The sequence below is a fragment of the Rhincodon typus genome, chromosome 12 (genome assembly GCF_021869965.1).
Source record: "Rhincodon typus isolate 14 chromosome 12, sRhiTyp1.1, whole genome shotgun sequence".
In the NCBI taxonomy this organism is placed as follows: Eukaryota; Metazoa; Chordata; class Chondrichthyes; order Orectolobiformes; family Rhincodontidae; genus Rhincodon; species Rhincodon typus.
The window spans coordinates 42,427,956-42,449,593 of record NC_063343.1 but is presented as its reverse complement, the minus strand read 5'-3'; the positions used below and the strand labels follow the sequence as shown (position 1 = coordinate 42,449,593).

Genomic DNA, 21,638 nt, shown 5'->3' with positions numbered 1-21,638 from the left:
AAGGAAGCATATGTACATTAATGGGATGCATGTGTATCTGCATGCAAAGTGATTTGGCAGAAGCATGCAAGTTGTAGATATCACTGAGCCCCAAACGGAAGTCGTGAAGGGCTGAAATAGTGTGAGAGTTGAACTGAGATCAACAATGATGATGTGGTGAAGCTGGTGGTTTGTTGATGCCAACTTGGACGGTCAAGGGTGCAGGAGGCTGGTGTCCATGGAGCATGCAAGGATGTCATGATGTAAAAGGTTGCATGAGCCCAGAGAAACAAGTGGCGATCTTTTGTTGCCGGGTAACAACTCTGACTTTCATGTCATAACTAGGCACCAGCAAATTTCCAAAGGAAGCAGAGGAGAATTGGGAGCTGCATAGAAATGAAGCAGGTTGGGCTAATAATGAGATGCAAATTCATGGAAACAGGTAGTTGCTGCTCATTAGTAAGACTTTGACCTCGCTGTTTAAATGTTAAGGGGAAAATTAGAATTTTATTTCTGACTTTTTTTCATTTTCACCATGTATTCACAATTATCACCATTGCCAACCCTGCTGAAGGGAATGGAAAATTCTGACCCTTGATTGAGTTGTTTAATGATGGCTGGAGGAAGCCTTTTGTTCATTGTTGGAAAGAACAAAAACTCTTACTCCAGTGTCTAAATTGGAATTTCTTTTAAGTCCATTGACCAAACTTTCTGCACTTCAAGTTTCCATGTTTCTCTCTGATTTTTCCCTACAATGCTGCCTCAATATCTTTAATCTTCAGTTTCTTGAATGCTATTAATTTTGAGGTTTTATTTTGCATTTTTGAACTGTAACATTTGTACTATAATATACAGCTTTAAAATATCTTCTTTTGCAGCAATGGGACTGTGAAATTTTGGTGGGATAATCCTGAGGCTAACGCAGCCTTTTCCTGCCATAGTGAGTAATGGCAGCTATCATACCCTGTTCACTATTTCTGTTTTTCAGTGTAGGTGCCCTTATATTCCATAGCCCCACAAACAGCAAGATGTTGGTTGCTTTTCTGCACAGTCTCTCTGACTCTCTGAATAAATGCTTATTTTTGTCTTTTTTTTAACTTCTGCCTGCCAAGTACATGTTTGATAAATATAAATCCTCACTTGACTGCAGAAAGATGGATAATTGCAATGTTTCAAGTCCAGTGATCCTTCTTCAGAACAGACTTGAAACATTAACTCTGTTTTCTCTCCACAGATGCTGCCAGACTTGCTGATTCTCCCGCAATTTCTGTCTTGTTTTCAGATCTCCAGCATCCACAGTTCTTTGTTTCATTTTATTGTTATGTTCTGTTTTATTGTTGTTTCCTGCACTGTTCTTTCACCTGCTGCTACCAACTGTTATCACTGTCTGTGATTGTCAATTAGTTATGTTTAGGAACATTGTTGATACAGACTGCCGCAGGCACAATAATTACCTTTTAATGAACATTGCCTCTAACTATATACACAACCAGATTTTACATGAAACACCGACATAGGCAAACCCTCCACCATTCTGGTAATTATCATTCATCATTGATGCAGACTACCCCATCTACCTATTAACATTAACTCTTTGCAAAACAGTGGGATCCATTAGCGATGAGTGTTGTAGCCTAATAGGAAGAGTGAGATCCGGACCTAATGGTGTGGTGAGGTGAAGCAATGCCTGGTTGTGTTGGGGCCAAGCAGGTCACAGGCCTTAGAGTAAAGATTAATGGTGAATGCCCCAATCCCTGAGACTCATCTGCCAAGGGTCTGGATCCAGCAGGCTAGGTATGGCACTGAACCCCTGACCCTGCCAGTCACTGACTTCAGGAAGCTGTCAGTTCTGTAATGCTAAACTGGTCAACAGCAGTTTAAAGTTCAATGACATTGACCCTAGCTACATCTTGATCATCCGTAAAGTTCCTAACCCACTCCATGGATATGTTTGGCTATCTCCCAGTCTCGGTTAAAGCTAGATAAGGACAGTATAGAGGAGTTTTGCATTGGGAAACAAATTACTGACAACTTAACCCCTGGCAAAACACTAACACATCTGTTTTTCTCAATTAAAATTCAGGCCATTTTCTTATAATTTGGGAATTCAGCAAGATTGAAAGCAGGAACTCTGGTTGATTATTCTCTGCATGACCTCAAACAGTGATGCTAAGTCTCATACCTCACTGTCACTCCAGCTGAGATCAACAAATTCAGCACAAACCAAAGAATAAATTTGGGTTTTTTTCTGATTTTCACAGCTCTTACTGTTCAAAACATAAACCTGCTGAACCAGCAGGGGACCCTGACATAAATCTTGATATTATTCTTAATCTTAGCTGCAAGTTTTATTTGTTCAATGTATTGACTGGCAGATCACACTTGAAGTGCAGAGTGATCTACTCCTCCTGATGGTGCTATAATTTTACTGTCTCTTTTTCATTCATACACTTTTATGTTATATGTTCATTTCCATGTGTAATACTATCGTCTTTAAGACTTCTGGTTCACTTGTTTTGTTCTCAAAAGTTTAGAACTTATGCAAACATTCTGCCAGAGCAAAGCAAACAGAAAGAAAGAAAGAAGTTTCTTTAAAGTTTAGATGAAAGAACTGTGAGCTACTCCCCCAGCCAGTGGGGTCCTGACCTGCCCACTGGTTACACCACTTAGATTTTGCATGTTTACTGCTCCTCTCCGCCCCTTCAGCTCAGGGCTCTATAAATTGTAGCTCTGTTAAAGCCAGCCTATTATCTCAGGAGACTGCTTGGATTGCGCAGGCGAAAGAAGTCTGAAGACTTTAGTTAGCATGAAGTATTTAGTTGCATTTGGTTTGTCTTTAGTTTTAGTTTGCATTACTCTGACAAGTGCTATATTACCTTACAAACAAGTATTACAGCACAGTAGAATCAGAGGCAGACAGCATGGGTAAGCAACTTCTAAAAGAAAGCTTGATTGAAGTTCTATTTAAAATTACTGTATACCTTACCTTTATCTAATTTTAATGCAAATGTGAGCACCAGTGTTGCACTATATTGATAAATGCAAATATTATAAACTGCATGTATGAGAGCTAATAAATTTGATTCAAAAAGAACAAATAAATCTGAATTGCTCATTCAAGCTATATTGTGGAGTCAGGAGTGTAAACTTGTTCTTTAGTTAAGAACTTAAAACCTCAATAAAATTGCAGAACAGTGGTGGTAATGTTACCTTGCTTTATACATAGTTTTTAAAAGAAGGAAAAACTGAATTTGATGTGACAGTCTTTAATTTAGTCTTGATTTGAAACAATGGCTCCATTGAATATCTGGACTGCAGATGGATTATACAGTTACTGCTTCTTGAGCAATGTTGAGTTACTGTTCTTTGCTATAAAAAGAAAAAATGTGTGTTCTTCCTCAGCCCCAATGTATGTGCTATGCAACAAGTAGCAGGATCCAACAAGAAGTACTTTACCAACTGCAAGCAGTGGTACCGTCGGAAAATCTGTGGCAAACCAACGTAAGTTTTGCACAGTTTTAATTCAACCCTAAATATCTGCATGAAATTAAAAATATTTTGCACAGTTTTGTGTTTTTGGTTTATGATCATAAGTTGGTGGTTAAACTGAACTGCTTAAAATTCAAAAATCATTGTTTTGATATTTTTGTCAAAAGTCTTTTCTGTATGAATTTTTGAGTAATCTAGTTTTTCATATAAACAAAAATGATTAAAACTTGCACATTTAAGTACTTGGGAGAAATTATATTTATGCATGAAAAAAGCACACACATTGATAACTAAAAATAAAATCAACTATATTATTTCTTCTCATTTTCCCAGGTCTTAACTGTAAATTACACATGCAAGATCCTAATCAGACCTATATCAGTATAGGTAAATTGTAAAGGAAGTTTGATGATGTGCTCTGAGTTTTGCGTAGTGAGGTTTGATTTCCTTAGGTCACAATAAAGGTTTCATTTTCAACTGTCTGGACATAATCAACACAGCCACAATAAAAATGCAATTAGTAGCAGAATGGAATTTTTGTGCAGGAAATGAATATCGACTGTAAACACTTTGGATATAATATCTTAGCACTTAAGATGGTAATGTATTTGGGACAAATACAGGAAGCTGTGGTAAATGACTTGCAGTGTGAAATTTTGCCAGATTGTCCTTTGTTACTGGAACTCAAAGTTTTTGAGTTAAGTTTAGCTCCAGACAGCACAAAGCACATGGTGCCACTCACATTAGCAGGCCACTGAAGAAGGAAAATGAGATCTGATTTTGTGGAATATATATGTCTAAATTGAATCAATATGATACAGATGATGTAAAGGAAACCTTGTGGGTTTGCTCCACAATATTTGCATGATGAAAGGACAGATGTCTCTGGTTCTCCAGCATGTTTTACAACTTCACACTAATATGCAGACTTTTCAATCAGTTTATTTCTAATTCTCTACAGAATATCTTTGGAATTAAATTTCTATGCTCACGTAGTGAGGTCATCATTGAAAACAAATGACATAAAGAGAGAAAAATGTTTCCTGATGATGACACTCCAGCATACTGGTCAATTCACTGCTAACAATGTCGGAGCAAATTACTGCAGATGCTGGAATCTGTACTGAAAACAAAAAGTGCTGGATATCACAGTGTATCAGGCAGCGTCCATGGAGAGAAAGCAAGCTAAACGTTTCGAGTCTAGATGACTCTTCATCATGAACTTCAGCTCTGATGAAGAGTCATCTAGACTCAAAACATTAGCTTGTTTTCTCTCCATGGACGCTGCCTGATACACTGTGGTCTCCAGCACTTTTTGTTTTCAGTACTAACTATAGTAGGAGCAGAGTGTATGATGAGGAAATACGTAACAAGATTTTATTCATTTGTAGAATAATCAAAACGTATCAGTTATGGATCATCGGGACAGTCTATTTTTGCGATTGTAAATCATATAAGTAGCTGCTCATGTATTATTTCTAACTTTGATGTGCATATGTATAAATTACATTACACAGGAACTTAAAAGCACATATAGATCTATTGCAATTTAGGTTTTAAAGAATCAAGAAAAGTGAGAGGATTTCATAGAATCCTCACAGTGTGGAAACAGGCCATTTGGCCCATCAAGTTCACACTGTCCCTCTGAAGAGTAACCCATCCCCATCCCTGTAACCCTGCATTTCTCATGGCTAAAGCACCTAGCCTGCACAGGCCTGGACACTATGGGCAATTTAGTATGGCCAACCCACCTAACCTGCACATCTTTAGACTTCAAGAGGAAACTGGAGAACCTGGAAGAAACCCACACAGACACGGGAAGAACGTGCAAACTCCACACAGATAGTTGCCCAAGGCTAGAATCGAACCTGGGTCCCTGGCGAGGCAGCAGTGCTAACCACTGAACCACCATGCCACCCGTTGGACTCTAGATTTGTTAAATAATAGCTCTGTCCTACAGCCTGTTCATATTTCACCTGTCATGAGCTATACTGTGACTGGGAACTTCCACAAAGCAGGGAAAACTTGTAAAGTGAAAGATCAGTTGTTTGACACATCAAAACCATCATATTACAGAAACACTTCAACAATGTTAGACAAGTGGATTCATTAAATATTTTGTTACATTTATTACATGAAGAATGACTTCAGAAAATCAAAAATGTCAACCACATACATTTTAACCGCCACAAGGAAACTACAGCCAGTACACCAATCTAATCAGTGTGTGCAATTAAATGTAGCTCTGTAATACATAAATACAAAAGAATCATTTTACACTGGCTTGAAGGATACCAATGCCAATTGTGTGTATCATGACAGTGTAGGCATCGTACTAGCTCTATTTGTCATTGCGCACTGAGCAGTTATAGAATCCCTTCAGTGCAGAAAGAGGCCATTTAGCCTATTGAGTCTGCATTGACCCTCCAAAGAACATCACATCCAGGCCCAGCACCCCATCCACCCTATTCCCTTAACCTCAGATTTACCATGGCTAAAACTCCCCCAGCCTGCACATCCCTGAACACGACAAGGCAAATTCAGCACAGCCAATCCACCTAACCTGCACATCTTTCGACTGTGGTTGGAAACCGGAGCAGCTGGTAGAATCCCACACAGACATGGGGAAGACGTGTACACTCCACAGACACAGTCACTCAATACGGAATTGAACTTGGGTTCCTGTGGCACCGTGCTGCCCAGTCAATCTAGAGTTACTCATTTGAAGCTTCGGCGAAAATAATTCAAATTGCTTATAGAATTGTTTTCTTGGTGGGAGAGGGGAGTGGGGATGAAGAAGAGTTATTGGCTCCATATGTTCTCTTGCTCTGTTAGACTTTCTTATTTCTCGTGTTAAATAATTGAAATCATGTTAATATAGCAGTAACAACCTTAAAATGGAGCTGAAAACCCATGACTAATGCTGTGGCTGTTGCCATTTGTGATGGGGATATTTCCCGGGTGCTTGGAAAACCACTTGTTTCAGATGGTGGTCCTTTTACTACAAAAATTCTGGTCTTTCAATAATGTTTAAAGTCTTGCTGCCATTTCAGGGACAAATGAACGCTGTACACTGACCATCCAAGTGACCAGACCTTTAGCAGCCTAAACAGTGGCCTTTTAATGAATGTTCTTCCTGGCTCCACAAAGATGCTGGAGCTTACTGCTAGATTGGCTGACTGCCTCCAATGTTCTTTCTCACCAAACCCCCTGTTCGGCACTTTTACCTCTTCCTGCACTTGGTATTCCCTCAGGACCCACCTGCTGGCAAGTACAGTGTTTATAACATACAATATTATCCTGCATCTCAGTTGACAATGGATTTCTCCATGGGAAGGTGCTGTCATCCTGCAGCAAGAAAATGAGTGCAAAATAGCTTGCGTTCTCTATTGGTGGAATGACAATTAAAATCCTTTGATCGGTCTTTCTTATATTTATAGTCTTCTCAGCTCTTTCTGCTCTAGAAGTGTCTTTTACTGATGTGCTGTTGTTTTTCTTAGCTTTCAAAGTTCCTCCTTTTTTGAACTAATAATTAAGTCTGGATAGTTGCGCTGAAAAAATGAAAGCAAGCATCTATGCAGTAACTCAACAAAGTGTCATTCTTTATGTATGGAACTTGTTAGATTCAATAGATGGTTAAAACATGGAGGTCAATATTGCCAAGACTAATCTTGTCCTGGTATGCCCACTGTATAAAAGACTTTTCAGATGGACAGATGAATCCCAAGTTAGCATTAGTCATTTCCTTTTATGCAAACTGACTCATTGCATGCACTCTGCATAATCTGTCTGGTCCTGAAAATTATGAAAGGCTGTCTACTACAATCATCTAGTGTGACGGAGAGTTTAATAAAGTTGGAATTAACTTTTAAGTGTAATGATAGTGTCTGTAATGGTTAACCAAGAACTCCAGATTAGAAACAACAGGGGCGACTGCATGGATGTGATCTAAAGCAATCTCTTTATTGTCAGTGGTGATAAGCTTCCAATTAGGCAAATATCACAGTTAAGCATCTCTTACTATTGTCAATTGTTGCTGTGATATTTGGGGAAATGGAAATGTTCCAGTAAATCTAGTGGAATCAGCAACCACGGTTAATATTTTACTGCATTCGTATAATGCAACCTAATGTATGTAAACCAAACCGATGCATTTAGCCTTACCAGTTGAAGAACAGGGGAACTCTCCCCGAAGACCAGCATTTAACCCTCAGCCTGATCGTTACGTCATTGCAACCCTTGGGAATTTGCCGTGTGCAAATTGGCAGCTGTGTTTCCTACATTACAACAGATTTTCAAAAGTTGTTCATTGATACCCTGAGGTCATTAAAATTAAAGTATAAATACCAACCTTTTATTTACAATGTTTAATGGGTACATATTCACTAATGTTGAAAACAAAGACTGAAAGGTCTCAATTATTATATTTGTATATCCTGTAAAACCATTCATCAGCACTTAGCCTGGTAGCATGGCTGCAGACCTGTTGCAATTGAGTTCCATGAGTTAATGTAAGTGGTAGTGGTTAGAAATTTGTTGCTTCATAATTACCAGCTATAAGTATAATTCACATTTAATTACATGATAAATACCACAAGCATTTTCCCCTTTTAATCTCTGTTATACAGATTAATGCTTGCTGAGGTCATGTTTAGATGATGCTTTTAAAATATGACTTAACTCACAAGTAATTAATTCTGGTCCATGTGCCACACATGGTGTAACAGAAATTCACCCTGGATAACAGACAGAAGTGACATGGCAGTGGGTGTATTTAGTAGCCAGCAGATGGGACACATTTCTCCTTTTCATAGCTAACATTTCTACTTATTACACAAGTCTATCACTCCTTTACCACCATTATCACAACCTTTGTCTTTTGCTTTGGGCCAATCACCATTTGTTCCATCTGTTCCTCCACCCCCTCTGTCACTAGCATAAAAGCCATAATTTTACTCTCCTTTAACTTCTGAAGAACAGTCATACCAGACTCAAAATGTTTACTCTATTTCTCTCTTTACAAATGCTGCCAGACCTTCTGAGCTCCTCCAGCACTTTCTGTAGTTCTTTCATATTTCCAGCATCTGCCAAATTTATTTATTTGACATCAGCTGTTTCTATTAACACTCAATTTCCAAGAAATTGACAGTTTACTGGAGGTGAAAAGCTTGCAATTGCTTAATCTTTCTAATCTTCCAAAACAGCTTTGCTAAGTGTTATTTTGCTACTGAAGACTGAAATTTTATGATTATGAACAAAAGAAATTTAAATTAAGTTTAACCAGTAATTCAGGTTGGTAAGCCTTAGTGAGTCCTATGATCATTATCTAACACCTTGAAAGTTTCACATGCTTCATAGTAAAATTACATAGGACTTGTGGTTGAGCAGATACCTTTACCTCAATTAGTTCTATATTGTTCAGTGCATGGAATAGCACAGTAAACAATTTGTATCATTTCTATGCCAGGGCAAAAAAAAAGTTGCCAATACATTTAACATCATTAACATTGAAACTATGCTATAGCCAATGAAGTTGTGTGTAAATTTCCACAAGATTCCTTTAATTCAGCTACTTATTAAGAAATATCATATGATCAAATACTGAAACAACTACTTAACTTTATTGCATGTAGCAACCAGAATAAGGGCCCTCAAGTAAGCAAGCTAAACCTCACAACTCAACTTAGCTATGACTCGATTAATGGTGGAATTTAGCTATGATTCCAATCAACAGCATCTGTCCCTGGATGGTCAGGGTTCAATCCTTATGCAGTGCGGTTCTTTGAAGTGCTACTACTGAAGAATCCTGAAGGTGAATTCTAATAGGAATTTCTGTCATGTGAATTTCTGATGTGACATTACTAATGATTCTTTAAATCCTTTCACCCACAACACTGGTTACACTTTTGGAGTTATCAAATCTTCAGTTTTCCTTCTTATCAGGAGTAGCTTCTCTACTCCTTGTCACATTCAATGTTAACTGTCTGTTCAAAACACAGACTGTCCTACCTCAGAACATTCCATATGGTGGCAATTTTAATTTCCAATTTGTCACAAGGCAGCAAGTTATCAAGCAGTGTTACCTTCTGTCTCCCAGGAAACAGCTTGTTTACGTTGCTTTGGTTCCTTCTTTTGATAGTTAATTAGCTTGTTGCTTTTAATTCCTTTATGTCAGTTTCTCCTTGTCCCTTTCATCTGAGGAGGCAATTCATTCCAGAAAACGTTATTGCTGATTCTTTCAATCACTGAAAAGTTATTAAAGTCCCAAAATTTGTAGTGTCACAAAGTACTTTTAAAATGTAGGGCCAAATCTTATGATATTTTAGCTAAGTGTGAGTTGCCTTAAGGTTTTTGGAGTATTTGTCACTGTGAAGCCTAGTGAGATTTCTCGCTGTATCTTATAAAACACATTAATTACCTGGTCCACCTATGTGGCATTCATCTCATCGATTCTATTTCCATCTTGTCGTATACCTTCCTGGAATAAATCACAACTCAATGGATATCCACTAAAAGATCAACATCCCTTGCATCTCACCATCTGTAAAAAGAGACCAGGACAAGCTCTGGCATTGCAAAGCTACCTGTTTGTTTGAGGACATTTTTTGAAGACGTCTGATAAACGGGAGATAGCACCATAATTCTCCAAACGGGACCTGGAAGTTCTGGTCAAGGAGGTGGTGCAAAAGACAGGAGGACTCTCCCCAGAGGACTGGCAGAGGAGACCATCAGAACCTGGCAGTCTAGTCCAAGATCACCACCCTGATCAGTGCTATCTCCACAGTGCAATATGAAGGTCAGCTGTACTAGGGTAAGTGCCCCACTTTTCTCTCTGTTATCTTACGCTCACTGTATCTCTGCTACTGCACACATTTGCTTTGCATTCTTATTATTGTCTGCAAAATCTTCCCTTGTTCAATGTCTCCAACCATTACTTCCCATGCCACTAATCATGCATGACCTCTGCACTGCCAATTTATTCTCTTGGAACACTTCACCAATTTTTCCCACCTTCACCGGCACTAACAGTCATGCCACCCACTTTCATCTCAGTCAATCCTTTCTTTTCTCACACTACAGGAGAAAATGGCCCATATCTGGGAAGGAAAAGCCAAGGCAGGTAGAGAGAGGGGTCCCTGACATTAAGCTCGTCATTCCTCATGAGGAGACAATCCTGGCCCTTGCAGGAGAAGACAGGGGCTGTTCCTGTGGGGACGCTAAGCTATCCATGTGCCACCAACCAAGTAAGTCCTATTCTTCATTCCACTGCACCTCTTACTTAGCCCACTGTCAAGGTTATTCATTGCATACTTACTCTACTCAATTCTTTCTTTGTCTTGTGTCTTGCAGGTACATCTAACATCTGAACTATTTCCTTGGTGAATGGAGAAAGCATTGGCAAGGCTGCCTGTTACGCCATTCCAAATACTGATACCATTACAGACACCCCAATGGGAATATTAGCCTTAGAGAGGGTGTGACCACCATCTGTTGAGCACTTCACTGTGACATGACAAAATGCCCGAGGCCGCTGGCACTCAGAGGGCTGCCAAAGACCAGGTACCTGCTCAGCCACAGACAGGAGACGACTAGCAACACTATAGCGTTGCACTTTGTCCACGTGCGCGGGGGTGAAAAGGAGTGGCAGACAGATATGTGGAATGAATGGCCTTCATTGCCCAGAAGTTGTAGCTGTGCAGTGTGGAATGCATCTGTCTGGGTGCCTCCATGGACGTGTTGTTGGCTGCCGTGGAGAGCCAGGTCCAGTATCCTGACGGTCTACCAGGGAGGACACATACCTGCACTCTAGTGGTCTATCTACTGGCCCTCAGGACCATAGGCACAGTAACAAGGGAATGGGATGGTGAGTGAGCTGTACAGGTGCTCCACTGTCACAGGGAGAAAAGGTAGTTCCGGGAGGCACCCAGTTAATGGAGGAACCACACACACCTCCTCAGAAGTCTCCACTCTGGACTCTCCAATGGTGGCTGGGGCCCCACCTCTGCCCTGCATGCTCAACTGACCCTTGTAAGTTCACACCAAGGTGGATCAACCTTCAAGAAAACCATCTTCATGTCTGGATCATTCAGACTCTTACTCCCTAGGGTCATTTGTCCAAATCTCCAGGTTCAACAGGCTCCACTGCAGAGCAGTGGCTCTCCACACCAACTATTGAACCAGGGATGACATCAAAATGTACTGGGAGGGAGAGGAAGGAGAAATATTATAGAGAGCACTTTGGTGGCACAGGTAACTGCACTGAAAGCTATTTGGCGCTTTTCTATAACTGGCACTACATTGACCTTGCATCTGGTTATTTGTCTGTGTAGCCATTAATGTAACTGTGCCAGCACATGCCTAACTTCATGGCCATACAGAACCTACAATTGTTCGATATCTATGATGAGAACCTGCTACAGCTTATGGAAGCAAGAGGAACAGGATGTATACAGGACAAGAGGTCCAGTTGACACCATTGCTCCTCACCCTACAACATCCCAATTCTTTCTCTGGCCTCTGTGTTCAAAAATGTCAAAGGGTTGAGGTGGTCAGTGATGTCTAGGGCAGGGAGGTACACGGAGCTGATGTATTAACATGACTAGGGATTAGGCACAGTAGTAACCCTGTATACCATACAGTGTAAGGGTCTGTGAGTAATGTTTTCTTTTAAGGGACCTCACATTGTTGGGTCTTGCCATCCCCTCCCTCACAAGGTGAGTCACTCATCCTGCCTACTCTGAGTTTGGTCATGTTTTCTTTCCCATTGTGCACTTTCCATTTCCAGCATGATGGACGGTGACAGGGAGCGTTCTTCTGCCAGTGGCTTCCAGCCTCTTCCTCTAACTGATGTTGATGCCTCAAACATCTGAATCCTCTTCTTGGTAGCCTATTCCTTAAATCCAGTAGGCATTACACTCCCCAAGCCAGTGCCCAACCTGCTGTGTGAGTTCACCATTCCCTCTACATTCTCACAGACATCATAAATCTTGCAGTGGGATACTGAACTCTCTGTGGAGAAACCAATGATAATAACCACAGCTATATGTACATTGAGTCAGAACATTTCTCATTTAAGAAATATCTTTATTTCCTGGTGGCTGTGGTTGTTTAAGTTGTTCAAGGTTTTTGGAACACTGAGAACTCCTGTGTGCTTTGCTGTAGCAGAAGTTCTGATATTTTCCTCTGTCGTGGCGTTTGATGTAGCAAAACTGCCAAGTGTGAATGTAAGTAGATTTAACCCTATAGCTTCTAGAAACATTAATTAGTTGTTGGTATAAAAACCTATCTTATGGATTAATGTTTTCTTCAGCAATTTTATATCAAAACGTGATGCATTCCAAAATTAAATACCTGGATACAAGTGTCAGAGATCTGGGTGAAAAGGGAGGGAAGTAGAGGGAAGGTGGAAAATCAACAATGTTGCTTTCACAGATTTTGCAGTTGGATGACCCATTTTACATATGTGCAAGCTACTGTTAAATCGAGCAGATGTGTATTTTAGGTGGTGATAGCAGAAAATAGAGCAGACCTCCTTTCACTCTTGGAGACAATAAGGATTGCAGATGCTGGAAGCCAGACAAAGGGTTTTGGCCTGAAATGCTGACTTATCTGCTCCTCGAATGCTGTCTGACCTGCTGTCCTTTTCCAGCCTCACTCCTTTCACTATTGAAGTGAGCCTTCTGCATTGATGTCCAGACCTATTTGCAAAACCAGTTAAAGGTAAATGGAGCTTGTATTCCCAATGGAGAGACAAATGGGGAGAATGCTAAAAGGGCTGCCTGAAAGGTACCACCTTTTTTGCATTATTAATTACATCAAATTTTACCACATTATTTAGGAAAGAGCTGAATGAAGGAAAGAGATTACGCGCAAATCATCACTGATAGCATGATGTATAGACTTTTTGATTGGCTCGGGATTCTAAAGTATAGCTGTAGAATATCTTAATTTTCAGGATTTAACATAAAAGCCCCTGGACTGGGAGGCCAGGGTACTGCCTGCTCCAGAGTGTTTGATAACATCTCTCTGAACAGGTTGATTATAAAAATAGGTTAAATTAAAATTTTAAAACAAAATAACATAGAAGCCTGTCTTAAGTACAGGCAATTAGAAATTTAGAGGGCTGGTACATTGTAAATGACTGATAACTTGGCTATAAGCTGTAATATTAATAGAGGTAGAATGTGATCACCATTGACTAGGTTCTCCCTTATATTTCTTTCTGGCTTATTTGATATTGTGAGATTCAGAAATCCTTCCTGTGTTGTTGAGCCTTTTATATACTTAGTACTAAATGAGTCCAGAAAAAGATCTCAGTTCTGAGGAAGGGTCGCTGGACCTGAAACGTTAACTCTGTTTTTCCCTTCATAGATGCTGCCAGACCTGCTGAGCTTTTCCAACAACTTTGTTTTAGTTCCTGATTTACAGCATCCGCAGGTCCTTCAGTTTTTAAAAAATCTCTGTTCCCTGTACCTCTTTCATTACCCATCCTATCAAGTTTAGTTTGGGAAATTCAAATCTTGAATGAATGTTATTCTATGTCCTTTACATGTTTCTTTATTTTCTTTATTCTTGCCTGGGATGCAGGCATCACTGGCAAGTACAGCATTTGTTGTCCATCATTAATTCCCTTGAATTCAATACTTTGCCATTTAATTTCAGAAATTAACATCCATATTTTTGCCTTTGCCTCAGTTATACTGTTTTGTAGCTGGCATATATCCCTGGTTGTGTGGATAATCCTTTCCTATCATTTATTTCCATTCATCTGGATTCTATTATTTCTTTTTCTACTGTCATTATGTTATCTCTAATTAGTGTAGCTACACTACCCCACCTTCTATCTTTCTTATCCTTTCAAATTATGTATCTGATTATGTTTTATGTTAGTTATGTCCTGGCCTTTCTGTGGTTGTGTTTCAATTATTACAGCCTCATCTATTTCCTTACTACAGATTATTGTCTCCAGTTTGTGTCCAGTTTCCCTCTTTTATTTAATCCTGTCTGTGCTTTAAAGAGACAAAGTCTAATTGCTGTAAATTGATGTGAACTAGAACATCCTGAGTTCAACAGAGGCTGGATAATTTCCTTCATTCTTTTTCTCTCTCTAGTAGATTCCTTGTTAGTTCAGTTGTAATTTTTTATGAATATAGTATTTGACCAATCAGATAAAACAGTGACATAGGAATCTTTCAAGTTCAGTAGGTGTCCTTCACATTCCCTGAAGAAAGTGGCAAGACATCTCTGCTGACTCTTTGCAAGATGTATCCTCTGCCCATCAGGTACTTAACACGACAGCAGACAGCCTTCTACCTAACAGATGCCCAGGATACCATATCCTCACTGCTGACTACTGCTGGTCAATTGCCAGCAACTCTAGCATTCAGCAATGCCTTGGAGGAGGCTGTGGTGGAGCTGGTACAGCAACCCCTAGAGCCCCAGTATAGACGAGTTGCCAAGAAAGAGGGGTCTTTGTAATTGATGATTGTTCAGGTGAACTGGTGATGTACCCAAAGGATACCTCATTCCCTCCTCCACCAAAATTAAACTTGGAGTAGAAAAGCTCATAGTCTGCCTGTGTGGACAATGGGGCTGGGGTTGGTCCTTCTCCCTGGCATTGTTGATTTTAAAAGTCACCAGCCCCTTGCAGGAGCTGAGGGTACAGCAGGCTGGGGGATGGGGGGAGAGTGGGGGTGACGTCTGTCCCTGGGGTCTTGATTCTAGGTGAAGGCCTACAGGTGGCCTTGCCAATATCTGTTTGGTGTGTGGTTCAGGAGGCCTTCCCTGAAAGAGGCAATGCAGGCCTCAAGCTAGCACTCTATCTACTCAAGAGACCCCTGCAGATGCAAACAATTCTGCCCATTGCCTGCAATTCTAGGAACCCCAATATTGAAAGGATGTGAAAGAGTTCATGGGAAGCAATATATCACGCAGGAGAAAAATAAGTCGTAAAGCTTGCAAATGACGCATACTGTTCAGACTTGTTTTGTATAGTTCAGAACAGTACTCTTGTGTGACCAGTAAATTCAATTACTTTTTCTTTTAAACTGTATCTTTCCCTCTGGGCCATGTTGTACTGGGCAATGTTGTACTGGGCAAAGAAGATATAATTATGAGAGACACCAAAGATTTTAGGACTACTTTCATTGGAGCAGAGACATAATTTAACAAAGCTGTTAAAAATTATGAAGGTCTTTGATAAATGAAACTGGCAGGGAATTTTTACGATAGTTCGGATCAGTGCTGAGGGGTCAATTTAAAATTGAGTGAGGAGTGAGGGTTGGGGATGTTAATTTTATAGAGAGAATAGTTAGAGCTTAAGATTTGCCACATGCAATAGCTAAGTTTGAAAACATTGCTTTTTTTTAAAGAAGAAGGAGAAAAAACATTTGAGGCAGTGGAAGACACAGGACTAAGGAAGGGAAGGAGAAGGACTGTAATACTAATGGAATGCAGAGTCAAAGAGACATGATGGCTGACTAGTTTACTCTTATGCTGGAGAGTTCTACGGTGCAAATTATTTCGAATTCAGAATGACTTTTTTTGGGAATTGGAATCATAGTTTAATGTGAAAGTCCAACGTATGTGAATTGAGTTATCTAACGGTCTGTTGTGTAGTGAACTCAAATCAAAATATGCTGCAGAATCCACGTCAAATCTTGGAGGTCAGGAAACTGCTGTTAAATTAATCAAAATAAGTCAATAAATCAGAGTTCTGTTTTTGCTGAAACATGAGTAGCCTATCAGGAATGAAATAAGACTTTAACACAACTTTGTTTACATATATTTCCTTAATGTGAATGGGTACGGTACAGGATAAGAAAGTTTTGAAAGGTATAAATAAATTGACTAATAATACTCCTGAGTAGATATATTAACAAAACTAAGCAGAAATATCCTATTAAGCTGAAACTTTATTAGATGGACTCTGAGGGAAAAAAATGCCCTTCTTTAGGAAGAGTTACTTGGAACACATTTTCCATTTTGGAAAACTGAAAGGTTACAACGACTTATGGCAACATTGGACATTCGTCAAAACTGAAGGGAATAGTTCAGGGTATAAATTTCTACAGATGACAAAAATATAATAAAGAAAAAGGCATGTAAAACAGCTTTGTCCCTTTTCCTTGCACAGTTTGACTTATTGAAATTTCCCATTTTCCATTGGACACTCCTTATTCATGAACTTTACTCAAATGGCAATTGGAGCCTGAGATCTTGGAAAATTCCTTTCACATTTGCTTCGCTTATCACCACACCCTTGGAGTGCAAAGTGAATGGTGGCAGAAAGTCCTGGGACGTGACAGTAAAGGCCTTTAGTTGCTCCAGTGGGTGGAGAGCGTTTTGCAGCTGTCTTGATCATCTGAAATCTGTGTTGAGTAGTTAAATGAGGAAGTTCTCAGCCTCAGCCAAAGCCTACAATTTCAGTCTTGCTGTCATCTTTAGTTTATCTCTATCTGTAAATCATAATTTGCAAAAGTAATACACTCGTTTTGCCCTGGGGTTTATCATTGACCAGAAATTGAACTGAACTTACTACAGTGGCTACAAGAGCAGGTTAGAGAGTAGGACTACTGCAGGGAGTAACTCACCTCCTGACTCTCCAAAGCCTGTCCACCATCTATAAGGCACAAGTCTGGAGTGTGACAGAATATTCCCCACTTTCCTGGATGAGTGCAGCTCCAACAACATTCAAGAAGCCTGACAAAGCAGTCTATACCGTATCCACAGGCACCTACTCCTTCCACTACCAACTGTCATTTGCAGCAGTGTGTACCATCTACAAGATGTATTGCAGAAATTCACCAAGGGTCTTTAAGCAGAACTTTCCAAATCCATGACAACTTACACCTTGCCATCTAGAAGGACAAAGGATCAGATGCATTAGTATAGCACCACCTGTAAGTTCCCCTCCAAGTTATTCACCAGCCTGACTTGAAAGTAGATTGCTGTTCCTTCAGTGTCGCTGGATTAAAATCACTGAACTCCTATTGGCATAGTGCATCTACCTACAGCTTGTGGTGCAGGGGTTCAAGAAGGCAGCTCACCACATCCTTCATAAGGGTAACTAAGGAGAGGCAATAAATGCTGGCCCAGCCTGTGACACCTAAGTCCTATGAATACATTTTTTAAACAAAACTAATCTGAATGCAATTCACGTATTTCAGCTCTGGGCAAAAATACTAAATCCTAGCCTGAGAAAAATTGAAGCTTTCAAGTATAAACTTGAAGCTATTAACATTGCAAAAGGTAGTTTATTTGATAAATTTTATTATGCTATTGCGGAATGTGCAACTGTACTGTTAGCTCTGTATAAACCCTTAGTTTGAACATTTGAAATTCCAGTTACGAGAGAAAATGGAAATGAATAAGAGGATTTTAGAAAATATATAGAGATATTTGTCAGAATCCAATGGCCAAATTGTGCAATATTAAGGTGATATATTCTTACGATAAAATAACAGCTGTTGGGGGTGTAACATGAAACATTGAAAGGTCATGCTGCTGTGCAACCAACAAAAGTAACAGGTTTTGTAGTTACTTGTCATAAATCTTCAATGAATTGTATGCCCTTTGATCAAACTTGTAATAGCTATGACTTTGTCACTTTGCTCTGGTATCTCTATAATCCCATCATTTTATACTGCCAAGAGTGCACACCCTCATAATATATAGCTAATAGTTCAAAACATTAATGAGCATTAACATAATTTTGTTATAAACAATTCTGGCAAATGTTTTTTGCTTATGCTTTTTATCTCTGTTCTATTTTCTATTTGTCTGAAAAGTTAATGAAGAATTTATGCAAACTGCATGATCTTGACTTCATGCTTGAGGGAGAATTCAAAATTTCTTTTGTTTTCTAAATTTTCTGGAAGTAATAAATTGAGTTTTCAACTTTTTTTTAACTAAATGTGTAAATTAAACAGCTATAAAGCTGTAATTGTCCTACAAAGTGATTGATAATACTTACACTTGAACAATGAGATGTTAGGAACTCATAGAGTCAGCATCAAGTATTGTTACTATGAAATTCCAGGGAAATGTATCAACAACATAAGTACTGGCAGTGTAAAATGCCACTTATAAAAAGCAATTTATCATAATGTACTACCAGGATGATGAATTTCCAGTGTAAACTGCTCCTAATGTAAATTATTGGCAGTATAAAACATGATCAGAGTGCATTGCGTGTAGATGATGTGTCCATGTTTCACAGGCACTGTCATACACTGTAAATGAGCTTTCAGGGGTTGTTGCAGAGGAGGAAGGTTTATGTTTGAGCTGGTGACCTCTGTAGTGCACTGCTGCTGGAAAAGCCTGAAAGTTGTCAGTAACCTGCCTTTTACTTCCCCTAGGTTCGTGTGAAGTGCTCGATTTGGTGCTAAAGTTGAGAATGTCACAGTTGTGCCTTTTGGCACGGAAGGAGGTTATTCAGCCCATTGTGTCTGTGCCAGCTCTTTCTGCAAGAGCAAAGAGCATTTTTTCTCTTTCAGTGCTTATTACATTACCTTTTGAAAGCCACAATTGACTGCCTTGAACATGCTATCTTAACCATTCCTTGTGTGAAGCATTTTCCATTGTTGCTTTGAGTTCTTATTCACTTTAAATCAGTGTCTTGTGTCTTGAAACTTCTTTCAATGTAAACAATGCCTCCCAACCTAACCAGTCCAGTCCCTAGATGAGTTTGAACACATCTGTCAAATCTCCTCTTGACTTTCTCTTTTCCAAGAAGAAGAGTTGCAACTTCTCCGATCTATCTACTTAACTGAAGTTGTTCATCCCTGAATCACCCTGCAAATCTTTTCTGCAGCCTCTTTAAAGCCTTCACATCTTCCTCAAGTGCAGTGCCCAGATTGGGTCTGCAGGAGTATTGTACCCAATGTTCACCAATACTTCCTTGCTTTTATATCTATGGTGCTAGTTAGAAAGTTCAGAATCACATGTGCTTTTTAAATTAGTACAGAGATAGTAGGAAGTGCCGATGCTGGAGAGAAGGGTCTAGTCCCGAAACGGCAGCTTCCTGCTCCTCCGATGCTGCTTGGCCTGCTGTGTTCATCCAGCTCTACACCTTGTTATCTCTGCTTTTCAAATTAGTTTTGCAATCTACCCTATTGTTATGGACAAGACCAAACCCCCTCAAAACATGTTAAGGAGACCCTAACTTTTAACTTATTTGAAGGCAAATATAAAGTGCTGCATTCTGGATGCAATTCAATTGGTCAAACTGCTAGGCTTTATGCAAAGCACACTTTATTCTTACACCATAGTTAAAACACAAACAAAAAAATTAAAAAGAATTGGCACAACTTAAACTCTACCAAAACAAACTTAACAAAATAATATATCATTTAACTACTATCCATTAACTGTTCCAATATAACAGCATCCCATAAACACATCCTTGGGAAAGGCAAATTCAGAAAACTAGATTCAGAATAAAGAAAAAGCAGAAAGCGTGAATCTAGCAGCAGAGAGAGAACTCAAGCTTTTTGCAGCAGCAGGAAGAGCTGTATCTAGCAGCTTCAATTCCAAAAACCCCAACTTTAAAAAGCAAAACTAAAACCCTGGGTTTCCATGAGCTTGCCTCCACCCGCTCATGCTTCTACCAAAGCTATTTACTTTGCTTTCCATGGAGCAGACACCTCGGTACCAGGTTTACAATACCTCTCTGCAAGAGAAGCAAGACAGAACAAACCCCTCTTAAAGGCACATTTCGACACATGATACATAAATCCTCAGGTTTCTTTGCTGCTACACTCCTGCTAGAATTGCATTCCTTATTTTATATTGTTCTTCCCACTAAAATGTATCATTTCACACATCTCGGCATTAAATTTCATCTGACGCTTGCATTTCCATCATTGGAGTCTATCACTTTCCTCCTCACAGGTCACAATATTTCCCAATTTACAAAATTATCTGAAATTCTGAAATTATATCTTGCACACCCGAGTTTAGGTCATTAACATCATCAAGAAAAGTAATCATCTTAGTACTGACTCTTGGGAAACCACATCACATTCCTTCAGTCTGAAAAATGATTGTTCAATACTTCTCTCTAATTTCTGTCACTGAACCAAATTTCCCACTTTCCTTTTTGTTCCTGTTAGAATAAATTGAGGAGGGATAGTGGGAGAATGGCTCTCTTCTATTTCCCACTCCTTATGTGACCAAGACAGTCTTTTTTTTTGAAAGGAATATATGCTTGCCATTTCATGAAGTGCTTAACTGTTTACATACTGTGATGGAAAAAAAAACAGACAGGTTTCCCAAAAAGAAAAAAAGAGACTTGTGTTTATTATATTTAACCCAGTTTAAATAAAGTAATAAAGAACTTCTGACCTTCAAGAACACATGCACTCTCAGTGTCACATGCAAACAGAAATAAGTTATGGTATAGAAATACAGTTTTAGCCGTATTTTTGAAGTTCCATAGAATTTATTAATACAGGGATCTTGTAAATTGAAGACTTGGATGGTTTCAGGCTGAACTTAATTGTCCCTCTGGATTTGACACCAAGACAATTCAAATACGTCCACAAATTATTCATATCCATTCTTACAGATTCAGCAGCTTTTAGGTTACTTCTTAGCTCACTCCCTGAATTGGGTGGATTTTCAATCAACAGACAGGATTAGACTTGCAGGTTTGATGGGGAGAAAGATGGAGTGTTTACCACTTAGGGGTCTTGCCCTTCAGCATCTCTTCTGCTCCTCTGCTGCCTGGTAAAAGGTACTTTCATAAATCAAAAGAGAGTTAGTTTTCTTGCCATATGATCCTCTATTTCCAGCTGACCAGTTATTCAAACATGACCATAGCTAATGAATTCCAAGCCCATGATTTACATAAGATTATGGCTGGATGAATTGCTTTCTCAGAATTCATTGTTTAATGTGATTATATCAAATGTTTATCCCCTCCCAGTGGAGTACACAGGTAATTGGGTGTTTTGTGAATCGGTTGAGAGATAGCTTATTCATCTTCACGGTGATTGATTCTGGCAAAGATTTCTAGACAGGCTGATTGTATATCAATGTCTTTGGAGTGTGTAAGGTTTGGTCATGCAACTACTATTTCTAGTCATTGTTGTGCTGTTTTACTCTTAAAACTTTTCGGGCAATAAGTACATAAAGTCATCTTTGTGTTGTTAAAACGGTACATTTAG

The 21,638-nt window shown here is 39.3% G+C and overlaps 1 protein-coding gene and 1 long non-coding RNA gene across 2 annotated transcripts in view; both read left to right on the top strand.

Annotated features, from left to right (window-relative positions):
* Nucleotides 1–2,743: 2,743 nt before the first annotated feature.
* tgfbi (transforming growth factor, beta-induced) overlaps nucleotides 2,744–21,638 on the top strand; it is a 57,889-nt gene continuing 38,994 nt past the window's right edge. The window contains exons 1-2 of the mRNA XM_048604023.1: nucleotides 2,744–2,904; nucleotides 3,382–3,480. Coding sequence (XP_048459980.1) covers nucleotides 2,786–2,904; nucleotides 3,382–3,480 — 218 coding nt within the window. The 5' untranslated portion in view covers nucleotides 2,744–2,785. The remainder of the gene's footprint in view (nucleotides 2,905–3,381; nucleotides 3,481–21,638) is intronic.
* Nucleotides 9,818–11,022, top strand: LOC125484591. Its single transcript, XR_007263421.1, has 3 exons — nucleotides 9,818–10,279; nucleotides 10,549–10,712; nucleotides 10,819–11,022. It is a non-coding gene; the product is annotated as an uncharacterized LOC125484591 (long non-coding RNA).